At 43.0% G+C, this 22,602-nt stretch overlaps 1 protein-coding gene across 5 annotated transcripts in view; it reads left to right on the top strand.

The window, feature by feature from the left end:
- LOC139747993 (uncharacterized) overlaps nt 1–22,602 on the top strand; it is a 585,795-nt gene that overhangs the window by 270,259 nt on the left and 292,934 nt on the right. For all 5 annotated transcript variants that reach the window (XM_071660527.1, XM_071660528.1, XM_071660529.1 and 2 more), the window contains one exon: nt 18,110–18,242. In XM_071660527.1, coding sequence (XP_071516628.1) covers nt 18,110–18,242 — 133 coding nt within the window. The remainder of the gene's footprint in view (nt 1–18,109; nt 18,243–22,602) is intronic.

The following is a 22,602-nucleotide window of genomic DNA, read 5'->3' as shown; positions in this document are numbered from 1 at the left end:
ATATATATATATATATATACACACACACAACCATGAATATCAACCCTGGGAATCGCTGTGGCCACAACTTTAACACCTGCGCACCAGAATAGCAAACGTGACATCGTAAAAGCGTCATGTGTAAGCAGGTGGGATTCGTGGGTCTCCCAGGAGCTCCACACGCCGACTCGTCTGAATGAACAGCGTTAGCCACACACCATTCTTTGAGTCATTCTTTGCTTTCGACGAAGCAAAGAATGACTCAGAGATCCTTGGGTCCACCCTGCCTACACACACACACACACACACACACACACACACACACACACACACACACACACACACACACACACATATGCACACACACACACACACACACACACACACACACACACACACACACACACACACACATACACAAGCACAAGACATTTTCTGTGGTATTTCATGTTGAAGTCGTGTCCTTATTTAAGAGTTTGATTAGACAAGGATGCATATTTCTAGCTTTGACCTTGGTTGAAAGATTTCTTAGTATATTAACCGAGGTTGAAAGATATTTGGAAAGAATCGTGAATACAAAAACTGTTTGTTCTCAAAGAAGGTGTATTTGGCAGCATATTAGAAATGCACGTAACAAAAGGCCTGTTGGCATGTTACTAAATTAGCTGAAAACCAACTAACCATCTGTTAATATAGAACAGTAAGAAAGCTCAGTCTCTCTTCTCTTCACTTGCACATGTATCGTGTCCTTACAATTCTTTAATAGAATAAGTCCAAAGTGCCAATCCCGGTGACACCCCCCTTGTCACGGGAAACTAGACAGAATCGTCACAGTTCACATATAACACTTTGGTTCTTCTCCGTAAGCGGGTCTCTAATCCATGTAAACAGTTCGTCTTGTGTAACATGATTTCTGCCCTTTCGTTTGGTCTGTTGTTGAATGCCTTTTGAAAAATCTAGGTCCATTGGATCTTAAGCTGCATCTGAATCATACTTACCATAATAAATATTAGAAAGTTATGTTATGTTTTGTTAGATCTTTCGTTGTTGAGGCCATGCTGAGTTTCCATTTCTGTAATGAAATAAGGAAACTTTACAGTTTTGACTATTTTTTCTATGGTTTTACCTAAATCTCGCGTGAGGCTAAGTAAATGGTGATTCAGGGAACATTTCTCATCTCCCTTCATATGTATATAGATGGCATTTCCCTACGTCCAGTCCTTCTGGTACCGTGTCTTTGGTCAGCGATATAATGGGTATTGTAGTTAAAGGAGATACCAGTTACTGTTTGCCCTCTATAAGACTTGTAGGGGGCCACTTTACTGGAGACATTCAATCTATTAAGTGAACTGGATCTAAATATGTCTGTATCTCGTAACTTTGAATTTCTGTCACCTTTAATTCGTCGTCATTGGACCATGGAACCTATTTTGTGGTTGGGCTGTTCATATACCTTCCGATGTAATGACATTGTCCTGCCATCAAGCATTATCGTCTTCAGTATGAAAAGGAGGAAAGTATTTTAGAGTAACACGACAGCTTTAACAGATTCGCTGAGTATTATAGCAAAGATGATCTGCTTGCTCTTTAAGACTGTGAGCTCTACTCTCCCACGCGAGAGTCACACGAGTGGGTGGACCAAGATACTGCCATTGTCTGGTCTTCCCTTTGTCCCTGGGGGAGTAATGTTGCTCCCAGGTGTTGCCACAGGTCAATATTCCCTCCCCAGGACCGTGGCTCCGACAAGGTACCACAAACGCCCCACTAGGACAGCGATATATCTCCCGCTGTGGTACATCTGTTACACACAGTCCTCTGCTCAAAGAGCGCACAGATGCCGACTCCATCAACAACAATTGTGTTCCGTTGTCGCAGCTCCAAAAAGATATCCGTCCGATCTCTGCACCTTCAGAGGTCCACCATTCAGGTACTCTGGAGCGAGATAAACATTTTTCAACGTGAATCGTTGTTTTTCCAAGAGGCGTCTTTTGACGTAGGAGACTCCGTAAAGCTGCGCAGTTCTGGGGTGTAACTTTTGGTTGCTCATCATCAGTGTAAGATTAATTTTGGTAAAATATTCGAATTTATCCTCTGCTTTTTGTCACTGTGTTTGTTCAGAGCAATAAACACAGTCCTCATTCGTGCCATGCATTGCAGAAGGCAAAAGATTTGCTTCAAGCGTGTTTACACAAAGGTTTTTAAATACAGTGATACGTAAACTGACTAACAGAGTGATGAACACACACACACACACACACACACACACACACACACACACACACGCACATACTGTGAGTCAAAAGGGGTCGCCCGGGGTCGGCTCTGTGTGGGTTCGAATCCAGAGTGTGGCAGTCGGTCTACACCCAACGCAGGTGTTCGTCCTCCCCTCAGGGTGGTCGATACGTGCTTACCTGGTGTGTGTGTGTGTGTGTGTGTGTGTGTGTGTGTGTGTGTGTGTGTGTGTGTGTGTACGTACATGAGAGTAAAGACATGGACAAGGTTAAAGGGACGGGGCAACGCCAGTGTAAAACTCTCTCCCTGTGACACAGAAATAATAATCACTTACACACACACACACACACACACACACACACACACACACACACACACACACACATACACACACATACACACACACATACACACACATACACAGAGGGGATCAGGAGATCAATAACTCAGATAAACTTTTACTAAGCTGGTGTCTGGGCCTCATACAAAGCTTCGCTGGAATTATTAGCCTGGCTGGTACCCCTTCAGGTTTAATAACGGATGATTATAATGCCATTCAGTTACTGGGTAATTCTCCTGCTAATTTCATTAGCTCACCTCGGCTTTAATTCTGACTTACTTTCGTGACAAGTTACTGTGTAATCCATACTTGCATTATTAGATAAATTTTGATATGAAAAGGAAACCAAAATTTTATATTCTTTTCGTTAGCAAAATTTTCTATTTTTTGCCATATCAGGACATGTATTTACTATCATCAGTTTTCCCCAGCATGGGTCATATACGTAAATTCATAGCGAGAGACATACAGGTTCGATACATGTTCCTGTACAGTTTCTATTTGCCATTTAGTTACAATTCTCTCAGCCATTCATTGTAGCTCATGTGTTCCATTCCCTCGATCTTGCTCGAGAGAGAGAGAATGATAGAGAGAGAGAGAGAGAGAGAGAGAGAGAGAGAGAGAGAGAGAGAGAGAGAGAGAGAGAGAGAGAGAGAAAGAGAGAGAGAGAGAGAGAGAGAGAGAGAGAGAGAGAGAGAGAGAGAGAGGTTTGATGCAGCACGGTCTGAACACTGGAACACGAGGAGATAGGTCTAAGAATGATATAGATCTTGTGCAAGACTGGCTCAACGCTGAACCAACACACACACACACTCACTCCAGACGAACCCAGTGTGGTGCGTAGCCTGAACACAGACAGGTGAGCGAGAGACACAGAACTGAGCAACTGATGCAGCTACAACACTGGCGTATAAAAAGCCCCCGTGGCAGTTCAGATATCGACCTCTGACACAAAGCCAGACTTGGAGTTGCATGACGCGGTATCACGACCCGGATTCTTTTCATATTTTGCTCGACTTCATCAGTGTTGTATAAGAGAAGGAAAGAAAAAGTTGCCTCTCCATATTTTTGGACTTATTTCGTATATTGTAAGAAGAAAATTATCTGGCAAGTATATATATATATATATATTTTTTTTTTTTTGCTTTGTCGCTGTCTCCCGTGTTTGCGAGGTAGCGCAAGGAAACAGACGAAAGAAATGGCCCAACCCACCCCCATACACATGTATATACATACGTCCACACACGCAAATACACATACCTACGCAGCTTTCCATGGTTTACCCCAGACGCTTCACATGCCCTAATTCAATCCACTGACAGCACGTCAACCCCGGTATACCACATCGCTCCAATTCACTCTATTCCTTGCCCGACTTTCACCCTCCTGCATGTTCAGGCCCCGATCACACAAAATCTTTTTCACTCCATCTTTCCACCTCCAATTTGGTCTCCCACTTCTCCTCGTTCCCTCCACCTCCGACACATATATCCTCTTGGTCAATCTTTCCTCACTCATTCTCTCCATGTGCCCAAACCATTTCAAAACACCCTCTTCTGCTCTCTCAACCACGCTCTTTTTATTTCCACACATCTCTCTTACCCTTACGATACTTACTCGATCAAACCACCTCACACCACACATTGTCCTCAAACATCTCATTTCCAGCACATCCATCCTCCTGCGCACAACTCTATCCATAGCCCACGCCTCGCAACCATACAACATTGTTGGAACCACTATTCCTTCAAACATACCCATTTTTGCTTTCCGAGATAATGTTCTCGACTTCCACACATTCTTCAAGGCTCCCAGAATTTTCACCCCCTCCCCCACCCTATGATCCACTTCCGCTTCCATGGTTCCATCCGCTGCCAGATCCACTCCCAGATATCTAAAACACTTCACTTCCTCCAGTTTTTCTCCATTCAAACTCACCTCCCAATTGACTTGACCCTCAACCCTACTGTACCTAATAACCTTGCTCTTATTCACATTTACTCTTAACTTTCTTCTTTCACACACTTTACCAAACTCAGTCACCAGCTTCTGCAGTTTCTCACATGAATCAGCAACCAGCGCTGTATCATCAGCGAACAACAACTGACTCACTTCCCAAGCTCTCTCATCCACAACAGACTTCATACTTGCCCCTCTTTCCAAAACTCTTGCATTCACCTCCCTAACAACCCCATCCATAAACAAATTAAACAACCATGGAGACATCACACACCCCTGCCGCAAACCTACATTCACTGAGAACCAATCACTTTCCTCTCTTCCTACACGTACACATGCCTTACATCCCCGATAAAAACTTTTCACTGCTTCTAACAACTTGCCTCCCACAACATATATTCTTAATACCTTCCACAGAGCATCTCTATCAACTCTATCATATGCCTTCTCCAGATCCATAAATGCTACATACAAATCCATTTGCTTTTCTAAGTATTTCTCACATACATTCTTCAAAGCAAACACCTGATCCACACATCCTCTACCACTTCTGAAACCACACTGCTCTTCCCCAATCTGATGCTCTGTACATGCCTTCACCTTCTCAATCAATACCCTCCCATATAATTTACCAGGAATACTCAACAAACTTATACCTCTGAAATATATATATATATATATATATATATATATATATATATATATATATATATATATATATATATATATATATATATATATATATGTATATATCTTTCTTTTCTTTCAAACTGTTCGCCATTTCCCGCATTAGCGAGGTAGCCTTAAGAACAGAGGACTGGGCCTTTGAGGGAATACCCTCACCTGGCCCAATTCTCTGTTCCTTCTTTTGGAAAATTAAAAAAAAAAAAAAAACGAGAGGGGAGGATTTCCAGCCCCCCGCTCCCAAATGTATATATATATATATATATATATATATATATATATATATATATATATATATATATATATATATATATATACACGGGGCGGGAGCGGGGGGCTAGAAATCCTCCCCTCCTTGTATTTTAACTTTCTAAAATGGGAAACAGAAGAAGGAGTCACGCGGGGAGTGCTCATCCTCCTCGTAGGCTCGGATTGGGGTGTCTAAATGTGTGTGGATGTAACCAAGATGTGAAAAAAGGAGAGATAGGTAGTATGTTTGAGGAAAGGAACCTGGATGTTTTGGCTCTGAGTGAAACGAAGCTTAAGGGTAAAGGGGAAGAGTGGTTTGGGAATGTCTTGGGAGTAAAGTCAGGGGTTAGTGAGAGGACAAGAGCAAGGGAAGGAGTAGCACTACTCCTGAAACAGGAGTTGTGGGATGTATGTGATAGAATGTAAGAAAGTAAATTCTAGATTAATATGGTTAAAACTGAAAGTTGATGGAGAGAGGTTTGTTGAATGTGTTTGATGATCGAGTTGCAGATATAGGGTGTTTTGGTCGAGGTGGTGTGCAAAGTGAGAGGGTTAGGGAAAAGATTTCGTAAACAGAGAAGAAGTAGTAAAAGCTTTGCGAGACTGAGTACAGAATGGAAAAAGGTAGGTAAGGGGAGTGGGGGAGGAATGGGATGTATTTAGAGAAGCATTGATGGCTTGCGCAAAAGATGCTTGTGGCATGAGAAGCGTGGGAGGTGGGTTGATAAGAAAGGGTAGTGAGTGGTGGGATGAAGAAGTAAGATTATTAGTGAGAGAGAAGAGATAGGCTTTTGGACGATTCTTGCAGGGAAAAAATGCAAATGAGTGGGAGATGTATAAAAGAAAGAGACAGGAGGTCAAGAGAAAGGTGCAAGAGGTGAAAAAGAGAGCAAATGAGAGTTGGGGTGAGAGAGTATCATTAAATTTTAGGGAGAATAAAAAGATGTTCTGGAAGGAGGTAAAAAATTGTGCGTAAGACAAGGAAGAGAGGAAAGTGATTGGTTCTCAGTGAATGTAGGTTTGCGGCAGGGGTCTGTGATGTCTCCATGGTTGTTTAATTTGTTTATGGAAGGGGTTGTTAGGGAGGTGAATGCAAGAGTTTTGGAAAGAGGGGCAAGTATGAAGTCTGTTGTGGATGAGAGAGCTTGGGAAGTGAGTCAGTTGTTGTTCGCTGATGATACAGCGCTGGTGGCTGATTCATGTGAGAAACTGCAGAAGCTGGTGACTGAGTTTGGTAAAGTGTGTGAAAGAAGAAAGTTAGGAGTAAATGTGAATAAGAGCAAGGTTATTAGGTACAGTAGGTTTGAGGGTTAAGTTAATTGGGAGGTAAATTTGAATGGAGAAAAACTGGAGGAAGTAAAGTGTTTTAGATATGTGGGAGTGGATCTGGCAGCGGATGGAACCGTGGAGGCGGAAGTGAATCATAGGGTGGGAGAGGGGGCGAAAATCCTGGGAGCCTTGAAGAATGTGTGGAAGTCGAGAACATTATCTCGGAAAGCAAAAATGGGTATGTTTGAAGGAATAGTGGTTCCAACAATGTTGTATGGTTGCGAGGCGTGGGCTATGGATAGAGTTGTTTGCAGGAGGGTGGATGTGCTGGAAATGAGATGTTTGAGGACAATATGTGGTGTGAGGTGGTTTGATCGAGTAAGTAATGTAAGGGTAAGAGAGATGTGTGGAAATAAAAAGAGCGTGGTTGAGAGAGCAGAAGAGGGTGTTTTGAAATGGTTTGGGCACATGGAGAGAATGAGTGAGGAAAAATTGACCAAGAGGATATATATGTGTCAGAGGTGGAGGGAACGAGGAGAAGTGGGAGACCAAATTGGAGGTGGAAAGATGGAGTGAAAAAGATTTTAAGTGATCGGGGCCTGAACATGCAGGAGGGTGAAAGGCGTGCAAGGAATAGAGTGAATTGGATCGATATGGTATACCGGGGTCGACGTTCTGTCAATGGATTGAATCAGGGCATGTGAAGCGTCTGGGGTAAACCATGGAAAGTTCTGTGGGGCCTGGATGTGGAAAGGGAGCTGTGGTTTCGGGTGTTATTGCATGACAGCTAGAGACTGAGTGTGAACAAATGGGGCCTTTGTTGTCTTTTCCTAGCGCTAAATCGCATACATGAGGGGGGAGGGGGGTATTATTCCATGTGTGGGGAGGTGGCGATGGGAATGAATAAGGGCAGTGTGAATCGTGTGCATGTGTATATATGTATGTGTCTGTGTGTATATATGTATGTGTACATATAGATGTATGGGTATGTATATTTGCGTGTGTGGACGTGTATGTATATACATGTGTATTGGGGTGGGTTGGGCCATTTCTTTCGTCTGTTTCCTTGCGCTACCTCGCAAACGCGGGAGACAGCGAGAAAGCAAAATAAATAAGTAAATGATATATATATATATATATATATATATATATATATATATATATATATATATATATATATATATATATATATTTTTTTTTTTTTTTTTTTTTTATTTTTTTGCCGCTGTCTCCCGCGTTTGCGAGGTAGCGCAAGGAAACAGACGAAAGAAATGGCCCAACCCACCCCCATACACATGTATATACATACGTCCACACACGCAAATATACATACCTACACAGCTTTCCATGGTTTACCCCAGACGCTTCACATGCCTTGATTCAATCCACTGACAGCACGTCAACCCCGGTATACCACATCGCTCCAATTCACTCTATTCCTTGCCCTCCTTTCACCCTCCAGCATGTTCAGGCCCCGATCACACAAAATCTTTTTCACTCCATCTTTCCACCTCCAATTTGGTCTCCCTCTTCTCCTCGTTCCCTCCACCTCCGACACATATATCCTCTTGGTCAATCTTTCCTCACTCATTCTCTCCATGTGACCAAACCATTTCAAAACACCCTCTTCTGCTCTCTCAACCACGCTCTTTTTATTTCCACACATCTCTCTTACCCTTACGTTACTTACTCGATCAAACCACCTCACACCACACATTGTCCTCAAACATCTCATTTCCAGCACATCCATCCTCCTGCGCACAACTCTATCCATAGTCCACGCCTCGCAACCATACAACATTGTTGGAACCACTATTCCTTCAAACATACCCATTTTTGCTTTCCGAGATAATGTTCTCGACTTCCACACATTCTTCAAGGCTCCCAGAATTTTCGCCCCCTCCCCCACCCTATGATCCACTTCCGCTTCCATGGTTCCATCCGCTGCCAGATCCACTCCCAGATATCTAAAACACTTCACTTCCTCCAGTTTTTCTCCATTCAAACTCACCTCCCAATTGACTTGACCCTCAACCCTACTGTACCTAATAACCTTGCTCTTATTCACATTTACTCTTAACTTTCTTCTTTCACACACTTTACCAAACTCAGTCACCAGCTTCTGTAGTTTCTCACATGAATCAGCCACCAGCGCTGTATCATCAGCGAACAACAACTGACTCACTTCCCAAGCTCTCTCATCCCCAACAGACTTCATACTTGCCCCTCTTTCCAAAACTCTTGCATTCACCTCCCTAACAACCCCATCCATAAACAAATTAAACAACCATGGAGACATCACACACCCCTGCCGCAAACCTACATTTACTGAGAACCAATCACTTTCCTCTCTTCCTACACGTACACATGCCTTACATCCTCGATAAAAACTTTTCACTGCTTCTAACAACTTGCCTCCCTCACCATATATTCTTAATACCTTCCACAGAGCATCTCTATCAACTCTATCATATGCCTTCTCCAGATCCATAAATGCTACATACAAATCCATTTGCTTTTCTAAGTATTTCTCACATACATTCTTCAAAGCAAACACCTGATCCACACATCCTCTACCACTTCTGAAACCACACTGCTCTTCCCCAATCTGATGCTCTGTCCATGCCTTCACCCTCTCAATCAATACCCTCCCATATAATTTGCCAGGAATACTCAACAAACTTATACCTCTGTAATTTGAGCACTCACTCTTATCCCCTTTGCCTTTGTACAATGGCACTATGCACGCATTCCGCCAATCCTCAGGCACCTCACCATGAGTCATACATACATTAAATAACCTTACCAACCAGTCAACAATACAGTCACCCCCTTTTTTAATAAATTCCACTGCAATACCATCCAAACCTGCTGCCTTGCCGGCTTTCATCTTTCGCAAAGCTTTTACTACCTCTTCTCTGTTTACCAAATCATTTTCCCTAACCCTCTCACTTTGCACACCACCTCGACCAAAACACCCTATATCTGCCACTCTATCATCAAACACATTCAACAAACCTTCAAAATACTCACTCCATCTCCTTCTCACATCACCACTACTTGTTATCACCTCCCCATTTGCGCCCTTCACTGAAGTTCTCATTTGCTCCCTTGTCTTACGCACTTTATTTACCTCCTTCCAGAACATCTTTTTATTCTCCCTAAAATTTAATGATACTCTCTCACCCCAACTCTCATTTGCCCTTTTTTTCACCTCTTGCACCTTTCTCTTGACCTCCTGTCTCTTTCTTTTATACGTCTCCCACTCAATTGCATTTTTTCCCTGCAAAAATCGTCCAAATGCTTCTCTCTTCTCTTTCACTAATACTCTTACTTCTTCATCCCACCACTCACTACCCTTTCTAATCAACCCACCTCCCACTCTTCTCATACCACAAGCATCTTTTGCGCAATCCATCACTGATTCCCTAAATACATCCCATTCCTCCCCCACTCCCCTTACTTCCATTGTTCTCACCTTTTTCCATTCTGTACTCAGTCTCTCCTGGTACTTCCTCACACAAGTCTCCTTCCCAAGCTCACTTACTCTCACCACCCTCTTTACCCCAACATTCACTCTTCTTTTCTGAAAACCCATACAAATCTTCACCTTAGCCTCCACAAGATAATGATCAGACATCCCTCCAGTTGCACCTCTCAGCACATTAACATCCAAAAGTCTCTCTTTCGCACGCCTGTCAATTAACACGTAATCCAATAACGCTCTCTGGCCATCTCTCCTACTTACATAAGTATACTTATGTATATCTCGCTTTTTAAACCAGATATTCCCAATCATCAGTCCTTTTTCAGCACATAAATCTACAAGCTTTTCACCATTTCCATTTACAGTACTGAACACCCCATGTATACCAATTATTCCCTCAACTGCCACATTACTCACCTTTGCATTCAAATCACCCAACACTATAACCCGGTCTCGTGCATCAAAACTACTAACACACTCATTCAGCCGCTCCCAAAACACTTGCCTCTCATGATCTTTCTTCTCATGCCCAGGTGCATATGCGCCAATAATCACCCATCTCTCTCCATCAACTTTCAGTTTTCCCCATATTAATCGAGAATTTACTTTCTTACATTCTATCACATGCTTCCACAACTCCTGTTTCAAGAGTACTACTACTCCTTCCCTATTATTATTATTATTATTATTATTATTATTATTATTATTATTATTATTATTATTATCATTATTGTTTAGTGATATTATTATTATTATTATTATTATTATTATTATTATTATTATTATTATTATTATTATTATTATCATTATTATTTAGTGATATTATTATTATTATTATTATTATTATTATTATTATTATTATTATTATTATTATTATTGTTATTATTATTATTATTATTATTATTTTTATTATTATTATTATTATTATAATTATTATCATTATAATTATTGTTATTATTATTATTATTATTATAAGTAGTAGTAGTAGTAGTAGTGGTAGTAGTAGTAGTAGTAGTAGTGGTAGTAGTAGTAGTAGTAGTAGTAGTAGTAGTAGTAGTAGTAGTGGTAGTAGTAGTAGTAGTAGTGGTAGTAGTGGTAGTAGTAGTAGTAGTAGTAGTAGTAGTGGTAGTAGTAGTAGTAGTAGTAGTAGTAGTAGTGGTAGTAGTAGTAGTAGTAGTAGTAGTAGTAGTAGTAGTAGTAGTGGTAGTAGTAGTAGTAGTAGTGGTAGTAGTAGTAGTAGTAGTGGTAGTAGTAGTAGTAGTAGTAGTAGTAGTAGTGGTAGTAGTAGTAGTAGTAGTAGTAGTAAATAGTAGTAGTAGTAGTGGTAGTAGTAGTAGTAGTAGTAGTAAGTAGTAGTAGTAGTAGTAGTAGTAGTGGTGTAGTAGTAGTAGTAGTGGTAGTAGTAGTAGTAGTAGTGGTAGTAGTAGTAGTAGTAGTAGTAGTAGTAGTATAGTAGTAGTAGTAGTGTGGTAGTAGTAGTAGTAGTAGTAGTAGTAGTAGTAGTAGTAAAGTAGTAGTAGTAGTAGTAGTAGTAGTAGTAGTAGTAGTGGTAGTAGTAGTAGTAGTAGTAGGAGTAGTAGTAGTATGTAGTAGTAGTGGTGGTAGTATTAGTAGTAGTTGGTAGTATAGTATAGTGTAGTAGTAGTAGTAGTAGTAGTAGTAGTAGTAGTGGAGTAGTAGTAGTAGTAGTAGTAGTGGTGGTAAAGTAGTAGTAGTATCAGTAGTAGTAGTGGTAGTAGTAGTAGTAGTGGTAGTAGTAGTAGTAGTAGTAGGAGTAGTAGTAGTAGTAGTAAGTGTGTGGTAGTATTAGTATGTAGTGGTATAGTAGTAGTAGTAGTGGAGTAGTAGAGTAGTATAGTAGTGGTGGTAGTAATTAGTACTAGTGGTAGTAGTAGTATCTTAGTAGTAGTAGTAGTAGTAGTAGTAGTTAGTAGTTGTAGTAGTAGGAGTAGTAGTATAGTAGAATAGTAGTGTTGGTAGTAGTAGTAGTAAGTATCAGTAGTAAGTAGTAGTAGTATTAAGTAGTATGGTAGTAGTTGTAGTAGTAGTAGGAGTTAGTAGTAGTAGTAGTAGTAGTAGGGTGGTAGTAATTAGTATAGTTGTAGTAGTAGTATCTAGTAGTAGTAGTAGTAGTAAGTATAGTAGTAGTAGTAGTAGTAGTAGTAGGAGTATAGTAGTAGTAGTAGGTAGTATGGTGTAGTAATTAGTAAGTAGTGGTAGTAGTATATCAGTAGTTGTAGTAGGTAGTAGTAGTATTAAGTAGTAGTAGTAGTAAGTAGTAAGTTAGTAGGATAGTAAGTAAGTATTTTATTATTATTTTTACCCGTTCACAACGGAGGAAGACATGATTTTCTTCAGTTTTGTTTTCTTTTTCACACTGACCAATTATAATCTTTGCATCACATAATCATCATAATCCACTGGTCATTACTAACCCGCGGATCACTGCATACATCGTAGGTCATCACGCACGGCTCTCTGGTCTCCTCAACATGCAAAACGTCGTCCAATCGATCGTCAGACAACCAGTCACGTTGCGAGCCTCTGTATACTCGCCAAGATTCTTTAGCTCCCCTTACCTCGCTCGGGAGACTACTAGGGCTCATAGCTCTGTGGATATGGGTATGGATGAGGCAGGAAGTCGTGGTGCAGCAGATGTTCCAGGCTCCCATCTGGACGTGGAGTCACTTCGCGCTTCGTTGGATCTAGCTGGATGGTTTTTTTTTTTTTCTGATGTCCATGTGCCTGAAGGAGGGTTGTCTTCCAGGAGCGCAGCAGAAGGTTTGGCGCTTAAATGACCCTTACGACCTTGTAGAAGGCATTGTAGGTGGTGTTACCGGGTCACAGCAGAAGCCAGGGACCCGTAGCAGTCCATGAATGCAGTGAGAGACTTAACAGAAGTGTTGTGCGATCTCCCTCAGACACCAGGTACATGTGATGTTTCTCGTTTCCTCAGTGGGAGGCTTGGCAAGTGGTGCGCCTCAGTCTCAGTAGGAGGCCGGTGTTGGTGATATTCTCAGGGTTCGGGAGAAGGCAGGAGCATCTCGTCTTCCTTTGCCCCAGAAGGAGAAAGCTTAGTGGGTTGTGTTTCTTTGCAACAGCAGGAGAAAGCTTAGCTGGTTGTGTTTCTTTGCAACAGCAGGAGAAAGCTTAGCTGGTTGTGTTCCTTTGCCTCAGTAGGAGAAATCTTAGCCGGTTGTGTTCCTTGGTCCCGGCAGATGGTTGAAGCAGAAAGGGAGGTGGTGTGACAAGGTCCCTCAAGGAAGCAGAAGAGGTTTAGTCGTACCGATCGCGAGCTGCCATATCAAGGGAGGGAAATGAAAACGGATTCTTAGGAGTGTCTGATCATTTCAGTTGCTTTTCCACGGGATCGGTTGTTAATCCAGGTTTCAGCTGAAGGTAGGGCGAGGGTGTGTTCTTAAAACCCTCATTAGGAGGCAAAATAAGTGGTGCTTAGGAACTCCAGGAGGATGCGAAGGTCTGGCTCAGCAGAAGATAGGCTCAAGGTTTGTTCTCAGAGGCCCAGCAGGAGGCAAGGAAAGATTACAATATAGTTTCCATGGCCGAGCAGGAAGCAGAAGCATATGGTTTTCCCGGAGCCCAACAGGAGGTAGGTGCAGGTGGTGTTTCTCTGGACCCAGTAGGAAGCGAGAACCCTCCCATACAATTTTCCAGGAATACTCAACAAATTTATGCCTCTGTAGTTTAAACACTCACCTTTATCCCCTTTGCCTTTGTACAATGGCACTTTAAATGCATTCCGCCAATCCTCAGGCACTTCACCATGATCCATACATTCAATGAATATCCTTACCAGACAATCATCAGCACAGTCACCCACTTTCTTAAATCATTCAACTACAATGCCATCCACTCCAGCTATCTTGCCGGATTTCGTCTTACGTAAGACTTTCTCCACCTCTTCTTTCTGCACCAAACCGCTCTCCCTTACTCTCTCACTTCGCACACCACCCAGACTAAACATCCTGCATCTACCACTCAAACACATTAACGATCCTTCAAACTACTCACTCCATCTCCTCCTCACTTCATCACTACCTGATATCTCTTCCCCTTTTGCTCCCTTAACAGATGTCCCCATTTGTTCTCTTGCTTTCCGCACATTATTTACCCCTTTCCAAAACATATTATTCTCCTTAATCTCTCATTTGCCCTCTTTTTCAACCCCTTTACCTTTCTCTTGACCTCCTGCCGCTTTCTCTTATACATCTCCCAGTCATCTGCATTCCTTCCCTGTTAAGTACCACCCAAACACTTCGCTTTTCTCTTTCACTAGTAACTTTGCATCTTCATCCCACCACTCACTCCCCTTTCTAATCTGCCCACCTCCCAGTGTTGAATAAATTTTGAATAATGAATAAATGATGATATTACGTTTGAAGTACTAGCGTTGTCCTATCGATTTTGAAATTTAAAAGACTTGATGAACACGCGAAGAAAAACTCATTCCGAAAAAAAAAAATACAAAGTTGTGTGCTAATGACTTCCTGATAACTTGGAAACATTCATCATCAGAAGCGACAAGATGTAAATTTTATCTGCTTTCTGTAACGTGAGTGACGTCATGGCTCCGGTAGCATCTCTCGGTCTCCCGTTTGCTGAATTACTGTTTCTTTCCGTTCTCTGTTGTCCTGCGTGTGCCTGCTTCTACCACCGCTTTCTTTTTTTTTTTTTTCTCTTCTTGTTGTCTCATACTTCCTGGTTCACTGGGGTCTGGAGTTCATATCTTTCTTTGCGATCGGTTCGACTCTTTTTACTCTCACGTTATTCGGATAAACGAGTCTTTACTCTCACGTTATTCGGATAAACGAGTCTTTACTCTCACGTTATTCGGATAAACGAGTATGAAATTACCACGTGGATATCCGGAGACTTGTGTGGGTATCAGGAGAGCCGTGTGGGTACCTGGATGTGTGTGGGTACCAGGTGGGTTGTGTGAGCCTATGGAGGTGTGTGTGGGTATCTGGAGGTGTGTGGGTACCAGGTGGGTTGTGTGAGGCTATGGAGGTGTGTGTGGGTACCTGGAGGTGTGTGGGTACCAGGTGGGTTGTGTGAGCCTATGGAGGTGTGTGGGTACCTGGAGGTGTGTGGGTACCAGGTGGGTTGTGTGAGCCTATGGAGGTGTGTGTGGGTGTCTGGAGGTGTGTGGGTACCAGGTGGGTTGTGTGAGCCTATGGAGGTGTGTGTGGAGGTACCTGGAGGTGTGTGGGTACCAGGTGGGTTGTGTGAGCCTATGGAGGTGTGTGTGGAGGTACCTGGAGGTGTGTGGGTACCTGGAGGTGTGTGGGTACCAGGTGGGTTGTTAGAGCCTATGGAGGTGTGTGGAGGTACCTGGAGGTGTGTGGGTACCAGGTGGGTTGTGTGAGCCTATGGAGGTGTGTGGGGGTACCTGGAGGTGTGTGTGGGTACCAGGTGGGTTGTGTGAGCCTTTGGAGGTGTGTGTGGGTACCTGGAGGTGTGTGGGTACCAGATGGGTTGTGTGAGCCTATGGAGGTGTGTGTGGGTACCTGGAGGTGTGTGGGTACCAGGTGGGTTGTGTGCGGCTATGGAGGTGTGTGTGGGTACCTGGAGGTGTGTGGGTACCAGGTGGGTTGTGTGAGCCTATGGAGGTGTGTGGAGGTACCTGGAGGTGTGTGGGTACCAGGTGGGTTGTGTGAGCCTATGGAGGTGTGTGTGGGTACCTGGAGGTGTGTGGGTATAGGGGGAGACATTTACGTTCTGTCTCCTGTTTCTCTGTTTCTCCACTGTACGTCTATTGTGTGTCTCTCTCTCTCTTTACCATGAGTTCTCTTTCTCCTGCCATTTGTTATCCCAGTAAGTGTCTGTGATATTTATAGCTATTCATACAGTACCTCCCTTTTTTCTCAGCTTCTGCTACATCTGACAATCAGCTGCCTCTCTCAACACAATTACATCCAAGAGTCTCTCTGCAGAATTCGTATCAGTTCGTACATAATCTGATAATACCCGCTCATTATCTACCCCTCAATACCCACTCGCTATCTACCCCTCAATACCCAATCACTATGTACCCCTCACCTTAACCCACGTACACTCATGTATTTCCCATTTGCTAAACTAGGTATTTCGGATCACAAGTCCTTTTATAACACAGCTTCACGTACTGTTCACCACGCAGATTATACCCTCAGCTGCCACGACCCTCACTCCTGCATTCAGATCAGCCATCAATATTGATCGATCCCTGACATCAAGAATATTGACGCACTCGTTCAACTTCTTCCAAAACACTCGACTGTCTTCTTTATTATTCCCCCTGTCGTTACAGTAGGATGCGCATGCGCTAACAGTCACCCAGCTCTCGTAATTCACTCTCATGTTGACCCACATCAGTCTGGCGCTCAGGTCTTACACATATTCCCACCTCCTCCTCCTCCTCCTCCTCCTCCTCCTCCTCCTCCTCCTCTTCCTCCTCCTCCCCTCCCCTCCCCTCCTCCTCCTCCTCCTCCCCTCCTCCTCCTCCTCCTCCTCCTCCTCCTCCTCCTCCTCCTCCTCCTCCTCCTTTTCCTCTTCCTCTTCCTCCTCCTCCTTCTCCTCCTCCTCCTGCAGGATTGCCACTTTATTAAGCTTAGTTTCCCTCACAGCCAAGACCTCCAGACTTCTCTGCCCAGACTTACTGTCTAGCTCAACCTTCTGGTCTTCCTGGTTATATGTACTTCAGCCTTAACCTTCGAGGAGGAGGAGGAGGAGGAGGAGCTCTCCTCGCTTGGCTCCCTTTTCAGTTCCGTCATTTAGGAAGTGAAATTCAAGAAAGGGAGGATTTCCAGCTCCCTCGCTCCCGTCCACTAGAGTCGCCTTCCGAGACGCGCAGGGAATACGAGTGTAGCATTATTAGTATCTTATCCTAGAGATAGATGATAGATAGATAGATAGATAGATAAATGGATAGATAGGTAGATAGATAGATAAATGGATAGATAGGTAGATAGATAGATAAATGGATAGATAGGTAGATAGATAGATAAATGGATAGATAGGTAGATAGATATCTACCTTTCTCCCCTATCCCTGGGGATAGGGGAGAAAGAATGCTTCCCACGTATTCCCTGCGTGTCGTAGAAGGCGACGAAAAGGGAAGGCAGCGGGGGGGCTGGAAATCCTCCCCTCTCATTTTTTTTAATTTTCCAAAAGAAGGAACAGAGAACGAGGCCAGGTGAGGATATTCCCTCAGAGGCCCAGTCCTCTGTTCTTAACGCTACCTTGCTAATGCGGGAAATGGCGAATAGTTTGAAAGAAAAAGAAAGGAAAGGCAGATAGATAGATAGATAGATAGATAGATAGATAGCATTAATAAAAATACCTGAATTAGGGTGTTCAACTGCCTATGTCGTGTCTTCTAGCATGAAATAAAAAAGACAGAATTCTTAACTCCTAGTTCTTAATACACTGGTGTTTCCCTTTGGTATCTCTTCCTGTCTTTAGCAGCCTTGCATGTTCAGGTACAGGACATCTTGTTGATCTACACGTACTGAGCATGACAAGAAAAGTAGCTCATGAAGCATTCTTGCCTTCGAGCTTAAATGAAGAGAATCCATTAGTGTTACTTTTTGATCATATCTGTCGCCATATCTGACAATTGTGTCGATACGTCATTCCATTTTGTGTACTCTGGAATTGCTCACGCTGGTCCACTCGCCCTTAAAAAGTGTGTCCACAAGGGGTGTTGGCAGCGTGTCATCTTTAATAACAAGTGTGTCCTCAAGATATATTAGGACTGTAGGAAGCGTTGTAATGAGTGTACCTATGTAATCATGCTTCTTCCTCTGAGGCGCATCGACACTGTAATGGCTTGGTTAATAAGTGTTTGTCTTCACAATATATTGACACTGGGACACAGCAGGAATAACCAACGTGTTTTCCTCCTACAGGTACGCTGGTAGCGGTGACTGCTGAGCGGGGGTCCACAGCCAAACTTCCGTGTAACATCAACTCCCCGAAACCCGAAGAACCTGTACTGCTGGTGTTGTGGTACAAGAATGCCTCAGTCACTCCTGTCTACAGGTACAGTACAGTTCTGGCGTCCTTGTTTGCAGGTATTGTACATTGTAATGTCTTAGGCTATGGTCACGTGAATCCTTCTTCGGGCATAGATGTTAAATGTAACACAAACAGAAGACTAGAGCGAAAGAAAAGTAATGAGAGAAGAAGAGAAGTAATCTTGGAGATTTAGAATAATTAGAAAACAATGCTTTGTTGAAAGGGAAAAGTCTTAACTGTTAGGGATGATATGAGACGGTAAAGAGTTCCAAAACTTAGCAGTGTAGGAAAAGAAACAGATGTGAAGGCTAATCTCGAGTTCACTTTTTGATATGTGTTTGATAACCGATATGATCTAGCTAGAAACAGTGTTGGTCATCTCTGAGAACAATAGAATAAAAAGCGAGAGATCAGTTGAATTATCACATCTTAGGTGTTTGCAAACTTAAATCTTAAAAAATGAAAAAGTTATAAGAAGAAAAAAGATTACGTTGGGATAGAATTCAAAAGATGAAAGAAGGGATATAATTCAAAAAGATGGAAGAAGAGAGAGAATTCAAAAGATGAAAGAAGGGATATAATTCAAAAAGATGGAAGAAGGGAGAGAATTCAAAAGATGAAAGAAGGGATATAATTCAAAAAGATGAAAGAAGGGAGACAATTCCACAGCTTCACAGTTCGAGGAAATGAGTATCAGCGGCCACTCATCGTCTAACTAGTCTTCACACAGAGACTATACAAAGCAGTTGTCAGGCAAAGGCCATGGGCTGAAGCCCCAGTGGCAGGAACACACCCAGGCAACTCACAACATAGGGGGGGAGATGAAGTAAACAGGGAGAGAGAGAGAGAGAGAGAGAGAGAGAGAGAGAGAGAGAGAGAGAGAGAGAGAGAGAGAGAGAGAGAGAGACGGACAGACAGAGCAACATCACGGCGGATGGTTGAAGAGCGGTGCTAGAGGTCGGCCAAAGGATGTCTCAGCTTCTGGTATTGGACGTGGGACCTGTCTCAGCTTCTGGTAGTGACCATGAGACCTGTCTCAGCTTCTGGTAGTGACCATGAGACCTGTCCCAGCTTTTGGTAGTGGTCGTGAGACCTGTCTGAGCTTGAGGTAGTGGCTGTGGAAGGGACCTGAGTCGGCTCTGGATAAGAGAAGGGTTGAGGAAGAGCCATCCAGGTATGACACCAGTACTCCGGCCACCAGTGGAAGCAGGGGTGAGGGAGAGTGTCGCATCTCCTGTGGAGGAGGGAGCACTTTGCCTTATGCATAACATTTGCAGTGGTTTCGGTCGATGATGAAAGGCGCATGGGAGATGGAGCAAGGAGAACTCTGGTCGGCGCAGTATGCAAAGTCCTTTTCTCAAATGGAATTGGAACAGAAATGGTTGAACAATGATTTGAAAGAAGTGATGTTTTTATAGGATTGAATATATATATATATATATATATATATATATATATATATATATATATATATATATATATATATATATATATATATATATATATATATATATATATATTATCCCTGGAGATAGGGGAGAAAGAATACTTCCCACGTATTGCGTGTCGTAGAAGGCGACTAAAAGGGAAGGGAGCGGGGGGCTGGAAATCCTTCCCTCTTGTTTTTTTTTTAATTTTCCAAAAGAAGGAACAGATAAAGGGGCCAGGTGAGGATATTTCCTCAAAGGTCCAGTCCTCTGTTCTTAAAGTTACCTTGCTAACGCGGGAAATGGCGAATAGTATGAAAAAAAAAATATATATATATATATATATATATATATATATTTTTATATATTTTTTTTTTTTTTTTTTTTTTTTTTACTTTGTCGCTGTCTCCCGCGTTTGCGAGGTAGCGCAAGGAAACAGACGAAAGAAATGGCCCAACCCCCCCCCCCCCCCATACACATGTATATACATACGTCCACACGCAAATATACATACCTACACAGCTTTCCATGGATTACCCCAGACGCTTCACATGCCTTGATTCAATCCACTGACAGCACGTCAACCCCGGTATACCACATCGCTCCAATTCACTCTATTCCTTGCCCTCCTTTCACCCTCCTGCATGTTCAGGCCCCGATCACACAAAATCTTTTTCACTCCATCTTTCCACCTCCAATTTGGTCTCCCTCTTCTCCTCGTTCCCTCCACCTCCGACACATATATCCTCTTGGTCAATCTCTCCTCACTCATTCTCTCCATGTGCCCAAACCACTTCAAAACACCCTCTTCTGCTCTCTCAACCACGCTCTTTTTATTTCCACACATCTCTCTTACCCTTACGTTACTCACTCGATCAAACCACCTCACACCACACATTGTCCTCAAACATCTCATTTCCAGCACATCCATCCTCCTGCGCACAACTCTATCCATAGCCCACGCCTCGCAACCATACAACATTGTTGGAACCACTATTCCCTTCAAACATACCCATTTTTGCTTTCCGAGATAATGTTCTCGACTTCCACACATTCTTCAAGGCTCCCAGATTTTCGCCCCCTCCCCCACCCTATGACCCACTTCCGCTTCCATGGTTCCATCCGCTGCCAGATCCACTCCCAGATATCTAAAACACTTCACTTCCTCCAGTTTTTCTCCATTCAAACTCACCTCCCAATTGACTTGACCCTCAACCCTACTGTACCTAATAACCTTGCTCTTATTCACATTTACTCTTAACTTTCTTCTTCCACACACTTTACCAAACTCAGTCACCAGCTTCTGCAGTTTCTCACATGAATCAGCCACCAGCGCTGTATCATCAGCGAACAACAACTGACTCACTTCCCAAGCTCTCTCATCCCCAACAGACTTCATACTTGCCCCTCTTTCCAAAACTCTTGCATTTACCTCCCTAACAACCCCATCCATAAACAAATTAAACAACCATGGAGACATCACACACCCCTGCCGCAAACCTACATTCACTGAGAACCAATCACTTTCCTCTCTTCCTACACGTACACATGCCTTACATCCTCGATAAAAACTTTTCACTGCTTCTAACAACTTTCCTCCCACACCATATATTCTTAATACCTTCCACCTCTATCAACTCTATCATATGCCTTCTCCAGATCCATAAATGCTACATACAAATCCATTTGCTTTTCTAAGTATTTCTCACATACATTCTTCAAAGCAAACACCTGATCCACACATCCTCTACCACTTCTGAAACCACAATGATAAACTTTGCTATACGCTAGCCAGAGATAGACTAGGCTTTGCTGTTCAGCTGTATGTGTATGTGTGTGTGTGTGTGTGTGTGTGTGTGTGTGTGTGTGTGTTTGTGTAAACAAATAGATAGATGAGTTAATAATGTTTACTGGATTTACGCAGCCAGTCGGCTGAAAATACACAGTTGAGGTATTACAGATATTATAGACCTACGAGGTTTTGATAATTACTTGTTAACGAATCATGCAAGAGTTTAAGAATTGGGTGAGCTGGATATTTCCACACTTTGGCTATGTCTATGGGTGATGTACTACATGTAGATAGACAGGGTGGCCGATAATTAGGGAGGTTTACAGAGTAAACAGTATGCTTTATACATTATGAACTTGACTGAACATTAAGTGATGAATAGGTACAATAACACAGTAGTTGACGTATCACATAGCCTAACAGACAACTGTGCTGTTCACCTGCATTGTTATGCACTTGTTCATAGATTGTTTATGATGTTCGCGATGGTAGGTATAGAACTGTTTATATATATATATCTGTCTGCACGGGGTGTGACTGGGACAAGACGACTGCCTTGACGAACGGCGGTCTATGGTGGAGGAGCGTCGGGGAGGAGAAGGTCTCTGTGCTGGGGGTGTCAGCAGTTTTTAGCCACACTGCCATGAGAGCTGTCAGTGTTGGTCAAAGAGGGTGGATAGGTTCAGGGAGATGAAGGCCTCTAGGTAGGTAATGTAAAAAGGGCCTAGGATGTTTATGCATGCCCTTTTCTGCACTTTTTTTTTTTTAACCTGTCTCTCTAAGTGGCTGTTAGTGAGGAGGACCAGGCTGGGGAAGCGAAGGTGAGCTTAGGTAGTAAGTAGAATGAAGATGGCAAAGATATTCCTGAGCTCAGATGATGGGACGCCTAGTGCTTTCATTTGGCTGAGAAGGTACAGACGGTACGAGGAAGATTTGATGATAGTCCTGACATGACTTCTAGTTTAAGCCGTTGTCTGTTGTGACACCAAGATATGTGAGGTGTTTGACTACCAGGAGGATGTCAGGGTTTAGTGTGACGCTGTGCGGATAGCCAGGTGGTAGTCGTCAGTGGACAGCCAGGTGGTGGTCACCAGTGGACAGCCAGGTGGTGGTCACCAGTGGACAGCCAGGTGGTAGTCGTCAGTGGACAGCCAGGTGGTGGTCA

Source organism: Panulirus ornatus, chromosome 71, assembly GCF_036320965.1.
Source record: "Panulirus ornatus isolate Po-2019 chromosome 71, ASM3632096v1, whole genome shotgun sequence".
In the NCBI taxonomy this organism is placed as follows: Eukaryota; Metazoa; Arthropoda; class Malacostraca; order Decapoda; family Palinuridae; genus Panulirus; species Panulirus ornatus.
This window is presented reverse-complemented; position numbering and strand designations above follow the sequence as displayed.